The 21,687-nt window shown below is 42.4% G+C and overlaps 1 protein-coding gene across 3 annotated transcripts in view; it reads left to right on the top strand.

Annotated features, from left to right (window-relative positions):
* PRKCZ (protein kinase C zeta) overlaps positions 1 to 21,687 on the top strand; it is a 234,859-nt gene that overhangs the window by 143,126 nt on the left and 70,046 nt on the right. For all 3 annotated transcript variants that reach the window (XM_020975890.2, XM_020975897.2, XM_020975901.2), the window contains one exon: positions 12,625 to 12,710. In XM_020975890.2, the coding sequence (XP_020831549.1) occupies positions 12,625 to 12,710 (86 nt within the window). The remainder of the gene's footprint in view (positions 1 to 12,624; positions 12,711 to 21,687) is intronic.

Here is a 21,687-nt window from a genome sequence, read left to right as displayed (position 1 = left end):
GAGAGAACAGGAGAGGAGAGAGGAAGAAGGAGAGAGAAAAAGAGAGAAAAGGAGAGAGAGAGAGAGAGAGAGAGAGAGAGAGAGAGAGAGAGAGAGAGAGAAGAGAGAGAGAGAGAAAGAAAAGGAAGTATACCTAGCGGTATCACAGCCCAAACTAAATGCTGCACAGCAGTAGTGGTTAGGAAATTGTGGTCAGTGGAATCGAGTAGATACCTAACATACAGGGGCAAATTATTATAATAGCATAGTGTTTGTTAAACTTGAAGACCCTAGCTAAGGAGAAGGACTTCATTGTTTACAAACAAACAAGCAAAAAAGAATACTAGAATGCCATCTGGTGAGAACTAGGTATAAACCATCATTTTATACCAAATATCAAGGTAACCTCCATGTGGATGATACATTGCTGTGAAGGGTGATACCATCGTCATATTAGAGGAGCAAGGAAGTGATTGCCTTTGAGAGTTATGAATAGAGCAAGAGTTCAAGACCAAAGGAAGGTTAGCGATGATTGCAGAAGGTAAGATGGATGATTTTGATAGAATTACGTAGTTTTTGCAAAAACAAAATCAGTGCAGCTAAAATTAGGAGAGAAGCAGGTAAATTGGGGTTGGGGGGGGAGTGTGGATTTTGCAGGAAGTTTTCCTGATAAAAGTCTCATTTCTAAGATTTGCAGGGAATTGATTCAAATTTACAAAGAGTAAAAGTCATTCCCCATTTGATAAATGGTCAAAAGATAAGAAAAGGAATTTTTCAGAGGAAGAAATACGAGCTATCAAGAGCCGTGTGAAAAATATCGTAAGTCGTTAATAATAAGAGAAATGAAAATGACGCAGCTCTGGTGTTCCACCTTATACTTACCAGATCGGTTGATAAAAGTCAGTTAAAAAAGGGGGGGGGTGACGAATGCAGAAGGTGGCTGGTGCAGTAGGGCGCGCTGGCGAGCAGTGAATTAGTTCAGCCATTCTGCATAGTAATTTGCAACTTTGCCCGTAAAGTTATCAAGTGGCGCATGTTCTTTTGCCCAGTAATTGCATTACTAGGCCTATGCCCTGAAGAGATCAAAGAAAGAAGAAAAGGACTTATCCATACAACCGATTTGACACCATATTTGTGGTATCAAAGAACTGGAAATTAAGGGAGTGCCCATGAGTTGGAGAATGGCTAAAGAAGTTATGGTGTATGAATGAAATGGAATACAATTGTGCTGTAAGAAAATGATGTAAGGGACATTTTTAGAGCAACTTGATGCAGAGGAAAATGAGCAAAACCAGGAGAACAATTTATGTAATAATACCAACATTACAAAAATAACCAGCACTTAATGACTGAAGAACTTTGATTAGAACAATGACCTGCCATGATTTCATTGGTCTGATGATGAATGTCACCTGCCTTCTAGGAGAGAGGTGAGGCTGTGGTCTCAGGATGCAGAATCAAAATAGTAAAAAACATTTTCTGCACATAGCCAGTGTGGGGATTTGTCTTCCTTCACTATGCATGTTTGTTTCAAGGGTTTGTTTTGATTAGGTTCCCGCCCCCCCCCCCCCCGGAAAATGTGAGGGGGAGAGAGTTGGGAATGAGAGAAAATAGATTTTTGTTAACTGAAAGAAATTAATTCATAATAAATAAATTGATGAATTAAAATATTTCTGTCCTTCTCCTGACCTCCCCCAAAGATATAAATGAAAGGCAAACTCAGAGGGAGGACTGGAGAGAGAGAAGACCAGGATTGGCCTGCTGTAGAAGGTAGGATTTGAGCTGAGTCTTAAAGGAAGTCCAGGAAAGTTTGGAGGTAAGGAGGTGAGAAGCGATTCAGGGAACAGTCTGAATCTAAAACTCTGAGACTTCAAATTTCAGTGAAATATGTGCAGATAAAGGAGGAATATAGCACAGGAGTACATCAATAGAAAGGAACCTTCGAGATCACCTAATTCATCCCCTTCATAGGAGAAGAAAGTGAACCACAGTGTGGGGTTTGCCCAAAGCATAGCCCTGAGTCGGGATTTTTGTGCACCAAACCATGCCCTGGGTATAGTGTCCCTCAGTTGAAAGGGAAGTGGGATTAGGATGCCATCATGGTAGGGAAGCAGAGAGCTGAGGCTCCCCTGAGAGGTGGGGGAGGTATCATGGGATGGAGGAAAGTGCTCACCCCAGCTGCCATCTGGTACTTTCCTATTTTAGCTAATTATTCTTTTAACTAGGTGTTAAGTTTTGTTTTCCTGTGCTGTCTGCTGCCTCTAAATTTGGCACTCTCTTAATTTCGCCCCTTGGGACAAAGCCCCCATCACCCTGCCCTAGCTAGGGCTCTGGCCCAAGGTCACACGGATGCTAAGTGGCGCACTTGGAATTTGAACCCAGAGCCCAGTTTCATCTTCTTTCTGCTGCATCCCTCTGCTTTTGTCAGACATTCCTTTGCAGCTATTCTGGCTGGTCTCTGAGATTCCGTGTAGCGCTAGATCAGTGATCCTAGTGGATTTGTACCCCAGGTCCTCTGACCCCCATCTCCATTAGCCCTCGAGCCATTGTGCCGAAGCTTCATCTCCACGTCATGTTGTGGTTTTCCTTTGTAGACCATAAAGCTCTCCATGAAAACAGAGGTATTATTCTTTAGTGCCGAGGGCCAGGTGAATGCATAAAGTGAGCTGTGAAGGACGGACTGTGAATGTGGAGGTCCTGTGCTGGTAGGAATGAAGGAAGTTCTCATGCACAGCACGGCCTCTCAGGAGATCAGGCTGCATTTACAGTTTTACTTTGGAAAGAGCCCAGTTTGTAGGTTAAACATGATAAACCCATTCCTGGAACAGGGGGAATCATTTAGTGCAACTGAAAGATCATTGTTGGGTTTATATGTACAAGATCACTGACCACCTTTCTTCGCCTCCAATTTGCTTTCACTCCTGTCTAGTATTCAAATTTAACATTATTAAGGCTCTACTATGTGTATAGTAGGGCAGTAAAGTGGCACCATAATGCATAGGCCACTGGACCTGAACTCGAAGACTTATCTTCATGAGTTCAAATCTGGCCTCAGACACTTACTAGCTGTGTGACCGTGGGCAAGTCACTTCACCGGGTTGGCCTCAGTTTCTTCATCTGTAAAATGAGCTTCAGAAGGAAATGTTAACCCACTCCAATGTCATTGCCAAGAAAACCCCAAAATACGGTCATGAAGAGTTGGACAGGCTGAAACAACTGAACAACATTTATAGTGGTATACCAGGTATTAGAAATTTTTAAAAAACCAAACCAAACCCCCATCCTACTTGCCTTTAAGAGCTGCCATTTTTAGGAAGCAAGAGCCGCATAAAATGGGAAATTATTGTTACTGTTATCATGATATTCTCCCCATCTCTAGTTGTCTTATCACAGCTTTACTCAGAGTATTAAGAAACCCTTGGCTGCAAAGATGAGAATTACTTGTGCATTGGGAAGTGGACCTGGGTTCAAATCTTACCTTTCTGGCATCAGTTTCCTTGTGTCCAGTGAGACATCTGGTCTCACTGATCCTTCAAGGTCTAAATTGTATCATAAGACTTTTACAAGGGCCCCTTCCATCTCATTTTAGCAAGCTATGTCGCCTTGAATATGGTTTACCATAACCTACCAGTACCTCTCTTTGCCAAACTCGTGTGTAGAAAATCTTAATTTTTCCCTTTTGATTCTCTCCAGGGCAAATAATACTCTAAATTTTCCCTTCCTGACAGCTTTTTCTAAGGTTTTGCCCAATTCTGTCTCTGTCTGTCTGTCTGTCTGTCTGTCTATCTTACTGTCTGTCTTTCTGTCTCTGTCTGTCTGTCTCTCTCACTCTGTCTTTGTCTGTCCCTCACCAGAGAGCAAACTGGAGGAAGAGAAGGGTGTTAAGCCTGATTTTCCTCCTCATCCCCCATAGGTTACTACCAGGATTCACAACGAAGAGGCATTTCCAGAGGTAGTGTGTCCAATTAGTCATTACTAGAGCTGGGAGAACCTGGTGAGAGACCTCAAAACTATAAATAGAAGACATAGAGCACTTGGGGTGGGTGGGGCCTAGGTATCTATGGCAGAATCTCCTTTCTCCTTCAGGAGGGTCTCCTAGTCAGACTTGTACCTGGGCCCAGGTTCCCCTTCTGCTAGACTTCAGTCCATTGCTGTTCCATCCAGCCTCAGATAGAAAGCTTCTGGAGACGGTGACTCACTATTGTTAGGCAAGTTTTCCTGACATTGAACCAAAATCATCAGCTTCTACTTGCTTCTGTCCTGTAAAACCAAGCAGAACAGGCACCCAAGAACACCATCCCCTTCATTATAGAGGTGGTCCCAAGAGGTTGTGACTTCTTCAGCATCACTTAGCTAGCAGGTGGCTGAGCTTTTATTCAAAACCAGGTCTTTCTCTTCCACATCAGTCTATCAAACCTTCTCTTCAGCCTAAGTATCCCCAGTTCCTTCAGTGGGCTGCCTCAGTCCTTCTCTGGATGTCCTCCAGTTTGTCAGTATATATTAACAAATGTGGCATCAAGAACAGGACATAATATTCCAGCTGTGTTTTGACCAGGGTGACCTCCCCTGTTCTGGACAATGTGCTTTTATTAATCCAGCCTGAAGATTGTAATAGCTTTTTTGGCTACCATGTTGCAAGGACCCGTTTTGAATCTGACATAAATTAAAATTTCCAGTTGTTTATCAAAAAGACTGTGATCCGACTGCACCTCCCCCCTACCTCCTTTCCATCTGTATGTTTTGAAGCTTATTTCTTGAACCCAAGCAGAGATTTTTCCATTTATCCCCTTGAGTAAATAGGGAGCTGGTCATCAGAGTCAGAGGGACCTGGATTCAAGTCCTGACTCTGATTCAGGCTTTCTGCTCTGTGGTCCTGAATAATTTCAGTGCCCCCGAGGCAGCTCTCTTGAGTGCATGAGATGCCGAGAAGTGGCCAATCTGTATTGGTGGGTAAAGTTTTCTCACTGGGACGTGCCTACAGCAATGGAGTTATAGTATGAATTCCCCCTACCTCAACCAACATAAAATAGACTTTATTAAATTCTGCCCCTTGTTCTAAATTGTACATAACTTTTAAAAATTTTATTTCCTATCTCTTGGCTAGAGTGTTCACTATCCCTAACAGATTTGTGGCATCTGACTTTGGGAAGTCATTCTGTCTATGACTTCTGCTTTTATCCAAGTCATAGACAATTATCTGCAACAGAACTGAGTCTTGGTGGGGCAGCTAGGTGGCACAGTGAATAGAGCACTGGCCCTGAAGTCAGGAGGACCTGAATTCAAATCTGGCCTCAGACCAAACACTTGACACTAACTGTGTGACCCTGGGCAAGTCACTTAACTTCAATTGCCTAAAAATAAACCAAAACCCAGAAATGAGTCTTGGGAGTATTTAAAAGGCCAGTGCTTTTTCCATTGAAAGGCATTAGAAACAGCAACAATTCAGTGCTACCGGTATTTGGTACTCACTACAAGCCAGGCTGTATTTCGGCTTCTGGGGATTTAAAAATGAAACAAAACAAGATAGTTCCTGCCCTGGAGAAACATACAGGCAATCAATAAGGATTATCATTCTTTGATCATTTTTAAAGATCACCATAGCTTCCCCCACTATCCCTCACCCTTTCTGAGAACCATTCCATTTAATAAGTAGTATTCTTAAAGACACACACAGAAAAAGGTGGCATAACTGGTCAATATATGGAAAACTCCTGAGCATACTTGTGAACCACCTCCTTCTCTACCAAGGAATGGGGCAAGAATGTCTTCTGTCTCTTCTTTGAAGCCGTTATGCTCAATCTTTAGAAGTTGGCAATATTGTAAAAATTTTTTCTTTTTGGTGTTTTTTCTTTAGTTTCCGTTGTTGGAGTCATTGTGTATATTTTGACAAGCATCTATTAAGTGGCAGCCCATGGTTATTATCATAACAACTGATATCTAAATAATGCTGTGAGATTATAATCATAAATGTTTTTTGATTGCTTGAATATAAAATATTCACAAAAAATACAACTCATTGATCAAAAGAGGCACGTATTAAGCACCTAGGATGTACCAGGCCCTGTGTTTTGTGCTAAGGATGCCAAAAGGATGAATAAAACAGTGCTTACTCTTCATGGGTAAGATTATTGGAAGGTCCAGTGAGCTGTAAGGGCTGGGAGAATTGTGGAGGAGGCACTGAAGCTGAGCCTCAGTGGAAGGTAGGAGATTTTCCCATTTCCAGGGATGCAAAGTCTTGGAGGCTGGAGATGAGTGCTGAATGGATGCAGTAGAATGTAGGCTCAGTTGGATCGAAAGAGGGATGGGCTCTGGAACTATGGCTCCTCTTTCCATGCCTAACCCTTTCAATTTAATGGATCCTAGCCATGGTGATTTTGCCCTGCTAAGCTTGAGTAGTAAAGGGGGCCTCTGTTTCTCAAATTTCTCCCACTGCCTGCATTTCCTGGTTGAAGAGATTCCCCTCAAACTGACAATGGTGCCTTTTCCTGTTGCATTTACTGCTCTTCTGTTTACTAATCCATGGCCGTGCTGTGGCTTCCCTGGTATATTATAAAATCCCTGTGGGAAGGGGATATTTTGTTTTTGTTATCACATCCCTGGAACTTAGCACACACAGTAGGTGTTAATAAATGCTGAATGGAATTTTTGTTGTACCTGAGGTATAATGTCCATGAGTTTGAATCCTATCTCAGATATCCACAAAGCCATGTGTGCATGTGAGAAGGGCACTTAATTTCACCGTGCCTCAGTTTCTTCATCTGTGAAATGGGGATTTAAAAATACCTTTTCTGTACATGTCATTCAAAGGGGTTTTGCAAACTTTGCTGAGTTAGATGTTATTTATTGTTTTGATTTATTATATTTATTGTTTATTTGTTTGACCTGCCTCTGGAGGTAGTGGGCTCTTCAGGCCATACACTTAGATCCCTTGTCCTGGTGGGTTGTTGAAGGGATTCCTTTACAGTGAAGGGTTGGGCAGCATGCTATCAATTTTATTTTTTTGTTTGTTTGTTTGTTTGTTTGTTTTTAGGCAATTGGGATTAAGTGACTTGCCCAGGGTCACACAGCTAGTAAGTGTCAAGTGTTTGGTCTGAGGCTGGATTTGAACTCAGGTCCTCCTGACTTCAGGGCTGGTGCTCTATCCACTGCGCCACCTAGCTGCCCTTTGTGCCATTAATTTTAAAGGGGGTAAGGGGAGAGTGCATTTATATGATACCTAGTATGTGCTTTAAGTGCTTTACAAACATTGTCTGTTTTATTCCTCACTACAACCTTGTGGAGTAGATGCTGTTTTATCCCCATTTTATAGTTGTGTCAACTGAGGCAGAGATCAAATGACTTGCTAAGAATCACACAATTAATAATTGTCTAGGCTGGTTTTGAACCAGGGTCTTCCTGACTCCAAGGCCATGCTCTGTGCACTAGGGTGCCACCCAGCTACGTACACGGGTGCCAGACGGTAAGCAAGCACCTTCAGAGTGAGGGCCCTGTCTCACCTCAGCTTTTTAGCTCCTCCCAAATCCCACACAGAATTATGTACAGAGTGTGTGCTTAATAAATGTCCGCTGTCCATTGACAAAGCAACAGCAGTAATGTTGTCCGGAGCCATTGTAAGCCTTGATGTTTATGATGTCATCTGATGATCAGATAAGCCTGGATAGGTGACCACTTGGGAATGCCAATAGGTTTTGAGATAGGGCACTGAACCTGGAGTCAGGAAAACATGGGTTCAGATCTCTGTCAGACCACTAGGACAGGTCTAGGTCACTTAACACCTTTATACCTCCATCTCCCCATCTGTAAATGAGGGGTTTTACCTCTGGCCCTGGTTCCCTTCCAGGTCTAAATAATGCATGTATGAATTCACATTTCTATAGGGCTGCAGAGTCTGCTAATGAACCACTCTGGAAAGTGCTGTGTGTGTCTGCTGCTGCTGCCCACGCAGAGCCTGTGGTTTAGTTAATGTGGGTCTCTGCTGTTTGGGCTGCCCACTTCCATGTGACTTTTCCAGTGCTAGGCAAAGTTGATGGGCCAGGAAGAAGGCCATTGTTTCTGGATTTTGGTCAATGGGAGCAAATGCTCCTTAAACCAGCTTTTTACCAAATCTCAGAGGTGGAAGGATCTCAGATGCCATCTCAGTAATCCCCTCTACAATTTGTCTGGAGTGAACAGCTGGCCTCTATTTGAAGACCCAGTGAGTGGGACCCTACTACCCACCCCTACCATGGCTGAGCACTGCCCTTGTGGACAATAACTCTGGATGTAAGAAAAAATTCCTAATTGGGGGTCTTCATAATCTCCACCCATACGTCCTAGCTCTGTACTCTAGGCCCAAGTAGGACAAAGCTAATCCTATTTCTTCTTAGCCTAAGTAAGGGGGCATGATTCAAAGGGATGAGGAAAGGGTAATTTACTGTAGGAGAAAAGGATTCATAGACAGTTCAATTAGTCCAATCTGTTCATCTCACAGATGAGGAAACTGAGGAGAAATGACTTGTCCAAAGCCACTCAGGTATTAAGTGTTAGACCCAGGATCTTCTATATGCCTTCAATTCACAGAGAAGAGCCTTGATGGTGGTAAATATATACCATAGAGTGCTTTCATCCTTCTGTAGAGTCAGAATAGCTGTGTTTCTCTATGTCATTGATGGGAATTCAGTGCCTTCTCATTCAGTGTGAATATTATCCACGTCCTCCCATAAAACCTCCAACAAGGGTTCACCCATTGAGCCGGGGGCATTCTTCTGAATCTCTTGACATTAGATGTAGAATATAAACTCCAAGATTGGCCCAATGGCTTGGTGGAGGGTGGGCCTCAAAGTCCTTCATCTGACTTAGAGTAGCCATATGGCTCTGGGCAAGTCATGTCACCTTTGGCATAACCCAGGTAACTTTCTTGCGACAGGGGTGAGGGAATCTTTACAGTAGAGGTGTCAACCAGGCTGTTTATGGCCCATAATACTCTCAAGTATGGCCTGAGCCAGATCAAAATGAAATTGGGAAATGTTTAACAAAATAAGTTAAAATACAATCAAACACAGATAATAGTATGTTTTAGAACTAAGTCACTAGGTAGCTGCAGATGTCCTTAGTGTTCGGTTTCTCTTTGAGTTTGACACCACTGCTACATACCAGTGAATTGTGTAGATTGAATACTGTAATTGTATTATTCTGTGGAATGAAACAAAAGATGATATTGCTATGTAGTCTTTTTTTTATTTAAATTTTTAACTTGTTACTGTCTTTTGATTTTTAAATCACCTTCTCATTTCCAAATATATCTCTTCTTCTTAGAAGGAGAGCCATTTTTTGTAACAAAGATTAAAAAGAAAGAAAAAAAAACAGATCAGAAACTTAACAAACAGAAGCCAAGTCTAATTCAACGTCCAGTGTTTTGTTTCCATAAGCCTCTAGTTCTGCAAGGAAGTATACCCCAAGGACCACGTGATCTCTCCATATGGCTGATCCCCTTCCATACCTGTTGTCTCTCCTATTAGACTGGGAGCTCCTCGAGGCCAGGCCCATTCTATTTGCACCCCCAATGCTTTGTACGTAGTAATATATGCTTTTATGTATGTATGTATGTATGTATATATACATAAAAGCTTCAATATTTGCATTATTCATTCATTCCAGGGATCAAGAGGAATTTTCTCTCTTCAGGGATGCATTGTGATTTGTATATACTCTTCTTCTGTATGTTCTGCCTGTGAAAAGATTTGGGAAGGGGAGAGTTCATGAGTCACTGGCTACCTGATTGATACTTTTCCTCTCTAGGGCTCAGTTCTCTTGTCTTTAAATTGAAGTGATTGGACTAGATGCACCTTTCCAGTTCCATACCTACAATACAGTGATTGTGTTCAATCGAATTGAATTAAGGGGCAAGGTGGGGGGGGGTGCAGTGCTTGTCAAAAATGGGAGCCCGTGGTGATTCTGTGACTTGGTTTAGCTCAGTAATGTCCAGACAAGCCCATCTGTCTGCACATTAAACATGAGTCATGCCGGTGATGTTATTTCCTGTGCCGACATAGACAGAGAACTGGCATGTACCCTTCCTTCCTCCCCATACCCCTCCAGATATCTTCATACCCACAGCCTTGATCACAGCTCTCCTTGGGAAGAGAGCTGGGGAGAAGTATGGGGACAATAAGGAGAAGGGAAGCAGGACTGTGGTCAGGAAGGTTGGGAGAAGTGGGGCCATTTCCCTCTGTCAAGTCACAGGGTTGCTTTGAGACCTGACCAAGACCTTTAAACAAGATGAAACCTGCTTCTTTGCTCTCTGAATTCCTTATAGATTTAGGGATTTGTACAACTGAGCTTGTCCAGACAAAGGATCTAATAGCCCTTCCCTTTGGCTCCCCAGGAAATATCAGTATTCAAAAAATAAGTTTTGGGTGGATTTCTGTCCACAGTCTCAGGTTCAATTAAACCAGTGTTTATTATAAGTGTGTGATAGGGACAGTATTTGGTACAAAGATTCAAATACAAAACTGACAAATAACTCTTGCCCACCCATGAGGAACGTATATTTTTCTGTTTTCTAGTAAAGGTTGGATGGTGATTTCCTGGGATTTTATGAAGAATATGGTTTGAATTAGATGGCCTTCAGGGTCCCTTCTATAATTTTAGCCCATGGGCAAGAGCTAAGGGCTGTTTGACACTATCAAGGATATTGTAGAGGAAAATGCTTGGCACATAATTGGTATTTGATAAATGTTTGCTGAATTTGAATTTAGGTGTATATTGGTCTAATAAGATCATCGATTTAGAAGCTGGAAGGGACTGATGAGGCCACTGAGTCCAAATCTCCCATTTGATTAGTATGGAAACTGAGGCTTAAGTGACTTGGCCAGGATGACACAGCCAGCAGGATTTGAACTCAGGTCTTTTTTGTTTTATTATACGCCAAGCCATTATATTATAAACCAACAACTTGTAGTTGGGAAACATTGGTATCATCAAAAAGCAGTCTCCAGAAGACATCATTAACTCAGGGAAGTTTTTTGAGCTCCCGCTATTAATTGATTTGTGATGAGATAGAATCCAAAGATTTTTCAATCTCAGATTCCCTGGGTTGATTTATAGGTAGATGGTACTTTCAGAGATAGCACAGCTGATGGACCAGACCTTGGAAATAGCTCCAGGAACATGGTCACTCCAATCTCCACACTGAGGTTTCTTAGAGACTTTGTATGAGAGTCTCACTGTTCACCATGGACTCCAGTTGGGTTCCAATTCTCCACCAATTTCCTATTTAAAGAGCAAGAAGTGGGTTTTGCAATTGCTGTGACCTAATTTTAGGCAGGTTACAGCCAAGGCTAGTCATTTGCTTATTTAAAAAACATACAGTTACAATTTCCACATTAACAAATCCATAGTACTTTTCATTGCCTGTATGAAAGTCACTTTTAGGATAGGATTTTTTTTTAAAATCTCTAAAAAAATAGCACAAAGCTTTTTATTGTGTGTTGTGTTTTTCAGAACTCTTTTCCCCCTAGATGTATTTATTTTATGGTGTTTTGAGACAGCACAGTTAGAAATGCTTCCCCTCCCACGGAGAGGAAACCTGTGACACCTAGGTGTGTGTATATATACATATGGCTTTAGACATCTTCTCTTTCCTTCTTGTCACAGAAGCTAAGTTTGAGTTCTGTGGGTTTTCATTGGAAAGGATGTGAAGTTTAATTCAGGTTTAATTTTATCGTCAGCCTTTTTCCTCTGTGTGCGTGTGTGTGTGTGTGTGTGTGTGTGTGTGTGTGTGTGTGTGCGCGCGCGCGCATGCATGCATGTGTGTGTGTGTGTGTATACATATATATATTATATATTTTAACAACACCATTCAGGAAAAAGATTTGGTCAGTTTCAGTTTGGAATATCCTTGAGGGAGAACTTGAAGCATATGCAAGTTTCTGTTGTTAATTTCACTCCTGTGTGTGTAGGTATGTGTGTGTGTTTAACTAGATATTGCATCTAAAATGTTGGAGTTTTTTTCATCTTAGAACAGCAGCAAAAATAATCACATAAGCTCATGGTACCATTTATACTCCATGGGGGGGGGATATTCTCTTTCTTCTGCCTGAGCCCAAAGGTAAGGAGAATGGAAAACCCAACCAATTACAGGGCCCATCAGATATGTAATTGGTCCTAAGTCTGGGATTTCCCCCCCACCCCCCACCCCCGCCTTGTCATGAGCTAACATCTCTCCTTTGTGTTGGAATACAGAAGTGCCTCAGCTGGGAGAAATGTTGTACGTTTCCTCCCTCCAGCCCCTCCCCAGTTGGCTTCGAGGGTAGGGTAGCAGGGCTTTTGACCGTGTCTTTCTCACCTGAGCTCCAGACAGCAAGCGGCCCTGGGAACTGTAACAAGATGATTATCATGTGAGAAAGAGAGGGAGAAAGAGAGAGAGAGGGAGAGAGAGAGAGGAGAGACAGAGAGTGGGGCAGACAGAAGGGAGAGGCCGGAGGTAGAAGCAGCTGTCATTCCAAGCTTTTCCTTGGCGATTCTCGAGAATGCTTTGGCATCCAGGATTTCGGCTGTTTTGATGCAAAGAAAAGCAGGGCTGTTCTAAGCCCGGGCTCGTGCATCCCGGGCTGTGTCCGCTATGTACTATGTTGCTGCTTTATACCTTTTTAATATCCTTTCTAGAATCAATCTACCGCCGAGGGGCCAGAAGATGGAGGAAGCTCTACCGAGTGAATGGGCATCTGTTTCAAGCCAAACGTTTTAACAGAGTGAGTACTGCTGCGGCCGGGAAAATGCTTTGGGGGCTGGGGTTGGCGGGGGGCCTGTGGGCTGGGGAGGAGGAGGGAGAAAGCTTGGGGAGGGATTGATTGTGCCATTCTTCCGGGGCCGAAAAACAACAAGAGAGAGGAATGGGGGAGAGAGATGGTTGCATGAGAAGCCAGGCTGTGTTGTATTCGGTGCATAATGATGAGGAAAAGTCAGAAGTACTTGGATTACTTACTGTCTTGGGTGGATCATAGAAGCGCTTTATTTTCCAGCTCATCTTGGGTTGTTTTCCCGATGTATGTGGGTGGGTGTGTTTTGCTGTTGTTTTTTAATCCAGTAACATTCCATGTCAGGGATCCCCTCACCCCAGATCATGATTGCTTCTAAAGACACTTGAAAGGATTTTTAAAATATATTTGTCTACCATTTGTTTTTTCTTGTGGTCCATTTATTGGGGCTCTTGTAGCCCTGATTGCTTAAAATTCTTGCAGCTAGTGAACCATGCTGCTGCTAATGAGATAAATAATAGTGCCCTTGTATTTTTGTTAAGCGGGTAACTGGGCTATTCAGTGCGGAAAGGGTCTCCCAGGAACCCCACAGGAGCAGTCAACCTCATGGGTAATGCTGAAATCCCAGCTGTGACCTAGTGTATTCGGCCACAGTTATGGAGGCTCATGTCCCAGCTCCCATTTTTAGTGCTACGTGGAGGCCAGGCAAGAATCGTCACCTCCAGTATACAGAGGAGTTCACTGAGGCTCAGAGAGGGACTGGAATTTGAACTCGGGTGTTTCTGGTGGCACAGTCTGTATCCTTTCCCCCCATGGCAAAGTACAAGCCATGAAACATCCCACATTCTCAGGCATATTGAAGTGGGTTATATTCTACTCTGGGTTTATCATTTCTGCTGTACATTTCATGGTTTTTATTGTTTTTCCTTTCTAAATCTTCCATGAATACAACAGATATAGAACAGTTTGAAATTATGAATTTTGAAATTATGCCATTATTCAATTCAACTAAGATTGTAAGGGGCAGAATTCTTTAATGGGTAGGATGGGGGATAGGACCCAGACTTGTGATTACATCAATGGGGAACCTCCAGATTACATAAGTCCCTCTACCAAAACAGGTGGGCACCTTCCCTCCAACTAATAGTCTCAGAGAGTTTCCTCTAGTACTAAGAGGGCAGGTGACTTCCCTAGGGTCCAGGAATCAATATATATCCGAGGCAGCATTTGAAAACAGGTATTCTGGGCTCCAAGTGTAGCACTGTACCCCCATACCAAAGAGCACGCTCTAAACCACAGAATGAGTAAGGCCTTCCTCCGATACTTTAATGGCTCTGGGAACCCTTAACTTGTGAGTCTCAGTTTCCTCATTTGTAAAACACAGATAATGATACCTATACCACCTGTCACAGGATTGTTTGAAGGCTCAAACAAAATAATAGAGATAACATGCCTAGTAAAAATTCAAAGCAACAGAAATATCTGTTGTTGTTTTTATGGAATCCATATATATATATATATATATATATATATATATATATATATATATATGTATTTGAATACCAGGTACAGTGCTAGGCACCAGGGCTACAGAAATTAGAACAGTTGTTGCCTTTAGGGCGCTTACCTTTTACTAGGGTTCCTGTAACACATAAACAGCAGGCAAATAGAAAATTATCTGAAGAGAGAAAACACTAACGAGTAGGGGAATGTTGGAAATCTTCCCAGAGGAAGTGGTACCTGGAATGAACCATTTTCAAATAAGTAGGAAAATTCTATTGACAGAGCCAGAGATCGTCAGGGCTTTTGAATATTGAGAGAGGTTGAAATCCTTCTGAATGCTCTTTGACATCCCAAGTATCTAATGTGGAATGTGATTGGCTGTGCTGCATGTGAGTCATGAATTGACAATATTCTTCACTCTTAGTATTACTGATGTTACTGTCAATATGCTTCTGGGAATGGTTAGGGTTGGCAGAGGGACTTGGGTTCAGCTTCTAGTATTAGCAGCTCCTTTCACCTGCCGCCGTGGGATTGATCATCCTAAAATATAGCTTTGAAAGGCAATGTGCTGTAGTGGCTTTGACATCAGGAAAATCTGCATTTGAATCCTGCCTTATTCTGTGGGATGCTGGACAATGACCCCATTATTGCTTATAGGACAGAAGGAAGGAGAGAAGGAAGAAAAGAAAGATAGGAGGGAGGGTGAGAAGAAAGAAAGGAGGGAGAGAAGGAAGGAGAGGGTAGAGGAGCTATGTGCAATACACAGTTATAGAACCCTAAAAGTTTCAGGTATTATTCTGCTCTTAACCTTAAGCTGTAAGTCATATCCAATTGGCCCTATCCATTCTAGACTTAGCTGACTTTAAAGGTAAACTTTTGTGTTTATTTTTTAAAGCCTCCCTGACACAGAAAACCAAATTACTACTCTCAGATGTTTGTAGCACTGCGTGTGCAAATGAAGCTTTTTTAAAAAATGTGCTGTAAAAGTCTGCCTGTTTATCCTTCTCTGAACCTGGGCTGCCTGTCTCATTCCCATATCTGCGGCCAGCCTGTAAATTCCTGCAGTCCACCCTTTCTAAATATCATGAAACAGACAATGTAATCCTTGTTCATCTTCCCTCACTTTGTCTTTTGGTGAAACTTGTCTCCCTTGTCACTGACTGCTTGTTGGATTGTAAAATAGAGAGGACCCAGAGGGAGTGATATGGGTGGTCCCTTTACCTCTCATTGCCTCAGTTTCTTCATCTGTTAAATGGGGAAGACAACAGCACTTGCCTGACAACTCCAAGTCTGTTTGGGAAAGCTCTCTGCAGACCTTAAAGGACCATAGAAAGACACATTTGGATGTGGAGCTGGAGGGACTCTTAGCAAAGAGTTGCAGGAACAAGGAGTGTTGAGCATGAAAAAAAGAATACTTTAGTGACTCTATCTGCAGAGTGGGTGCCTTTCTTCTTTTTTTAAATTTTTTTTTGGTGAGGCAATTGGGCTTAAGTGACTTGCCCAAGGTCACACAGTTAGTATGTGTCAAGATTTTGGTCTGAGGCTGGATTTGAACTCAGGTCCTCCTGACTTCAGGGCCAGTGCTCTAGCCACTGTGCCACCTAGCTGCCCCTGCCTTCCTCCTTGATGAAAATATTTGAGCAAAGACTTCAGTGGTTACTTGGCACTGCGTTCAGCTAGATGGTGTTACTTCCAACTCTGTAACTGTGAAATTCGATGAGATTATTTAGTCTGACCCCCTTATTTTGAAAGTGAACAAACTGAGGCACAGAGGGGGAAATGACTTGTCTAAGGTCATACCAGGAGCATGGAGCAGAGCCTGGTTTCCAACATCCTTCATGGAGTCAGTCTGTCAGCAAACACTTATTAAAGTATTAGCTCTGTACCAGGAAGTGTGGTTTATCCTGGAGATTCAAAGACAAAAGCCTGCCCTCTGGAAGCTTCCACTCTACTGGGGGAGATAAGATGCAACTAAATAAATACGTGCATAATAAATAATTTTGATAAGAAGCTGGGAGATCAATAAAGGCTTCCCAGAGAAGGGGGCATCAGATGAGCTTTGAAGGAAAAATTTAAAGGAAATTTCTCCATCTACCTAAGAGATAGAGGTGAGGAGGAAGTACATCCCAGGTGTGAGTGGTCTGTCCAATGTGGGGGAGGAGAGGAAGGGAGAGGGAGAGATGGAAGAGGGGAGAGAGAAAGAAGGAAAGAGAGGAGGGGAACATTTGTGTGGGAGGGACAGCAAGAAGTCTGATTTAAAGTGGGTAGAGAGTTTTCTATAACAAGGCTGGAAAATAGTTGGAGAGAAATTAATTGTAAAGGGCTTTCAATGTGGTAATAGAAGGTGAACACAGACTCACATTATCTATGATTCTGGGCAAATCACCTTGTTTCCTGAGCCTCAGTTTTCTCATCTGAAAAATGAGGGAAGGAAGGTAGGGAGAGTGATGGATTGATTAAGAATCAGTTACAACTAGAAGGTAGCTAGTTCAGAGGCCGTCTAATTTACAGATGTCCTCAATTTACAGATGAGGAAACTGAGGGTCAGAGTCCAATAATGTTTCCCTTGCATCACACTGTATTTTAATAGCATTTGGAGAGATGTGTTCATGTACTCACAACAGAACCTGATGTTCCAAGCAATTGTACTGACCTGCTATACCTTTGGATGTATAATAATGAAGACCCATTAAGCTTATTATAGGATTCCAGACCTTTATACTTGGCTCCTGTGGTGGGTGGCTAAAGAATAAAACATTGGCTTTCCAAGTGGCATGACCAAAAGCTTTCTCTTTTTGAGGAGAGTGGGCGTGATGTTGGAAAGCATTAGAAGGATTCAGTTCCTGGTCCTGCTCCTTGCTACCTATGTGATCTTGAGAAATTTTTAAGCTCTCTGGGCCTCAGTTTACTTCTTTGTAACATGGGAGAGATTGGATTGGTTGGCCTCTGAGGAATCTTCCAGGTCTTGATCTAGCTGACCTCCAGGAGTGTTCCATCCACATAGGATTAATTTTTTTTCTTTCAGAAGAATTTCTAACCAAAGCTCCCATTAGAAATAAGTACCTTTCTTTTAAACTATGGAATGAAAAAACAGAGCATGTTACTCTATGAAAAGCTCTGACTCATCTAAACTATTATTTTTCCAAAAAGCATATATTTTTTAAAAAGTATTCTATCTATCTATCTATCTATCTATCTATCTATCTATCTATCCACACACACATATATATTATATATATAGTTATCCCATCCACGTCACAGGTGTTAGGAGCCCAGCACCCCCATAATCTGGAAGATCCACATACAATTTTTTTGTCTCCTCCTTTGTACCAGAGAAGAAATTGTGTATATTTATGGTATTAAAAGATAAAATACATTGATATTATCCAATAACATACATACATTTTATGCATGTCTGAGTTTCTAAACTTTTCTGTGTTGTCTGCTGGCCTTCACGTCACCTGCAGCTTCTGCAAAACTCCCCCCCCAAATTCCCATTTAATTTCTTATACTGACCTGTGACATATTAAAACTGTGATGGGAAAAGTCACACTGTGGAAGGGTATCTGTATATATATTGCTCACTCTTCTCTTTATATCCCTTCCCCTGCCCCTGGAACCATTCCTTGTAACACAGAATATAAAAAAGAGATAAAAAGTGATTTAGCAACAATTAGAACAAAGTCTGACCTTATCTGCAGTTTTCTACAGCCAGCTTCTCTCACTTTTAGAAAGAAGCAAACGTAATCATTATAATTACACAGCATTTGATTTCCACCATTTTATTGTTGTTTACATTTCTAATCGTTGTAGCCCATGTACAAATTTATTTAACTTTGCATCAGTGCATGGAAATCTTCTCATACTTCCCTCAATTCTTCACACAGTTTTCTCACAGTGCAGTGATATTCCATGATGTTCACATGCCACAGTCTAGTTAGTTCTTCTCCCATCTGTGGACATCTCTGTTGTTTCAGTTCTTTGTTACTTTAAAGACACTAGGCTTTAAAGATTTGGGGGTGGAAGTGGCGGGGAAGGTAGGTTTCATTTTATCCATGACCTCCTTGTGTTCTATGTCTGTGTGGAAGAGGCAGAAATATTGACTGTCAAGGGAAATTGTTTTCAAAAGAAAGAATTATAGGAGAATAGCACTTTTAGACCTCCAATTATACTATTTGTAGTAATCATGAAAAAATAGAAAGATAAATCAATGGGACAGACTAGAAAAAGAAGATCTAAGAAATAATTGAATTCAGTTCAATAAACTCTAAAACATAAATTACTTAGGAAAGAAATCCCTGTTTGACAAGAATTGCTAGGAAAATGAGCAAGCGTTCTAGAGGATACCAACATCTATCACTATACGTCACAATAGACTCTAAATAGGGGTGACCCGAATGCAAGCAGAAAAAATCAAGAAAACCCCTGACCTCAAAGAGCTGACATTCTTTTGGAGGAAATAAATGATATGCATATAAGGAAATATCCGGTAGTGAGGAAGGCAGTAGCAAATGGCAGATTAGGGCAGACCTCAGGACTGGCCTGGCGGCTGGAGCGGGCTTTGAAGGGAAGACGGGATTCTTCAGGGGGAGGTGAGGATGAACGAATTCCGGGCATGGGTCACAGCCTCTGTGGAGCAATGAAGCCAGCCAAGGAATGCCGAATACAAAGACAAGTAGGCCAGCCTTCCTGGCATATAAAGTACCTGAAAGGGAGTAATGTGACCTCCTTTGAAGGACCCAAGAAGTGTATGCACCTGGTCATCTGCTTTTTTCCCTTTGTTTCTTGCTTAATGAGCATCTAACTCAAAAACTTTATTATTTTTTTTTCTGTGCTGGGTTTTTTTCTTACCTGATATTTTGGGGGCTTTGATCACAGTTCTTTTCTCATGTTAATTGTGGCAGCTTCTAAGAAAATGCCCCCTTTCCTCTGAGCAGGAGGCCCCAGCAGCTCCACATTTGTGGTTTATAGAGATTTTTTTTTTGTGAGATCTGGCCAGGCCAGTGGCCTTTCTTAAAACCCCCAAGGAGAGGCTATTCAACCTGGTGTAGCCTAAGCCAAAACCTTGCAAAGAGGTTGCGCTACAAAGAAGCGATTCTGAATACCAAGAGGGGGACTGAGGAAATGCCAAGTTCACGCACACCTGCTCACTTTGCCCCAATAGAAAGCAACTCTTTGGATTTCTGGGAACTCTTTCTTTGATCACAAGAGATGCTGTTGTGACTTCTGTGGAAGTCAGTGAATCCCAAAATGTGATTTCAGACCCACACATATACACACAAATACACACACACACACACACACACACACACACACATTCTATATACACACAAGCCGACAGGAGTTTCCAGTGTTGCCTTCTCAGTCTGGCTTCACTTGTGCACGGTAGAAGGGTACAGTTCATTCTGGACAGCAGGAGTCAGAGAGACACTGGGGACCCACCCACAGACCAAGAACATTTTTATTGGGGTCTGCCCTGAATGAAGCATTCATTCTGCTCTTGGCCTCAGTCTCCGTATTTCCTTTCTGGATTATTTTGAAGGTTAAAATAACCTTAAAGCCCAAGGTAGCATGGTCAGCGGGCATCAGAGCCACAGTATCCTGAGCATTAATTAAGTACTTCGTTGAATGTAGTTCTGTGCTAAGGGTAGGTGTGGGGCGGGGTGGGGGGAACAAGGAGGGACTGGTCTCATCTTTTTACAGAGAAGTAAATGAAGGATTATGGAATTGTAGATTTAGAGTGATACTGGTACCCCCAAGATCATCTAGACCAACCCCATCATTTTATAGATGAATAAAATGATCACAGAATTAGAAATTTAGAGTTAATTGGGGACTCCAGTTGGTACAGTGGATAGAGCATTGGTCCTAGAATCAGGAAGATGACCTGAGTTCAAATCCTGCCTCTCGGGTACTTGCTAGCCATGTGACCCTGGGCAAGTCACTTCACCCTGTTGGCCTCAGTTTCCTCATCTATCAAATGAGCTGGAGAAGGAAATGGCAAACCTCTCTAGTATCTCTGCCAAGAAAACCCCCAGTGAGATCAGGAAGAGTCAGACAGGACTGAAATAACTGAGCAGCAACGACTTGGACCACCACCTCAGACCCCAAAGCCACTGTGCTTTCTGCTTTACCACATGGCGTATTAGAAGATCAGTTTATTTAGTGGCTCCTACGATCCCTGTACATAGGTAGCTGGGGGCCAAAGAGGTTAAGGTGTCCATGGTGATAGAGCCACAAATTGATGGGGGAAGGAAGGAAGGGTTAAAAAATCCCATTTTACAGTAGAGGAAACTGAGTCAGACAGCAGCTAAGTGACTTGACCATGGTCACACCGCTAAGAAATGCCTGAGGGAGGATTTCACTCTCCCCTTTATTGCCTAACATCTTTTGTTCTGACGTCATGTCCATTTCCCAGTGTGTTACTCTTCCTGTCCTCCTCTCAATCATCCCTTAAAAACAAGAACAAAAATGTTGTCCCTGCCACTGATGTGAAGAACTGGGGCTTGACCATGCAGACTAGTGTTGTATGTGAGTCCCCTCTGCCACCTGCCCCTCTCTGCTTCTGTTTCTCTTATCTTCCCCTGATTGTAGAGCAGACATCTTTATCCTAAGATTCACAGACCCATAGGTCCATGAATGGATTTCAGGGCGTCCATGAACTGAATTGATGCAGAAAAAAGAAAATCTATATTTTCATTAACTTCTACCTGAAATTTAGCACTACCTTCCTTTATGAATGTAGACAGAACTCCTTCTGAGAAAGGGCCTGCAAGCTTTCCCGGGCTGTCACCAGGATCCTGGGCACAGGAAAGGTTAAGGACCCTGCACTGGAGGAAATGTGCATGTTCCTTTGGGTCATTGTGGCCATGGTGTTTTTTACTATCTTTGCCTATCTGCTAAGACTGTTTCGTGACCTTTTCCCAGGGCAAAGTTAGCTCCTTCTGTCCAGACACGTGGGCCTTCTGGCCCACACATCCACCACCTGGCACACCCCCTGTCTAGTCCACATGATTCACTGAGAGTCTGCCCTCTGAATTACTGATGGGGCCTGAGTTTCCTAATTTCTCCCCAGTGCATAGAAACTCTTCTTTCCAGGGGCACCACCGAAGCCTTCTTGGGATGTCTTCCAGCTTTCATTTGTTAGGCCCATTTTTTTAAAGATATGCATGTCATTCATTTATTAAGTTCTTGCCACGTCCCCAGGCCTGTGTTAACTCCCTATCTCTGCTGATATCTATGCCCAGCTTTGCACATCCACCATGATTGCTTACTTAGCTCACTAGGGGTCTTTCTGTTGTCCCCTTGGTCCCAAAATTCTGTGATTTACAATCTGTAACTCCCTAGCATGGTGTAGTCCATGAATATCTAGATTAAGAAGATAGCCTTTAGCCACAGAGAGCAGCTTGAGGTCATAAGGAATGCTACATTCCATGACTTAACGAATGGGGTCCAATCCTCACTTCAT

The sequence above is a fragment of the Phascolarctos cinereus genome, unplaced genomic scaffold, assembly GCF_003287225.1.
Source record: "Phascolarctos cinereus isolate Bilbo 61053 unplaced genomic scaffold, phaCin_HiC Scaffold_726;HRSCAF=1367, whole genome shotgun sequence".
Lineage (NCBI taxonomy): Eukaryota > Metazoa > Chordata > Mammalia > Diprotodontia > Phascolarctidae > Phascolarctos > Phascolarctos cinereus.
The sequence above is the reverse complement of the archived record's forward strand: the minus strand, read 5'-3'. Positions and strand labels throughout refer to the sequence as shown.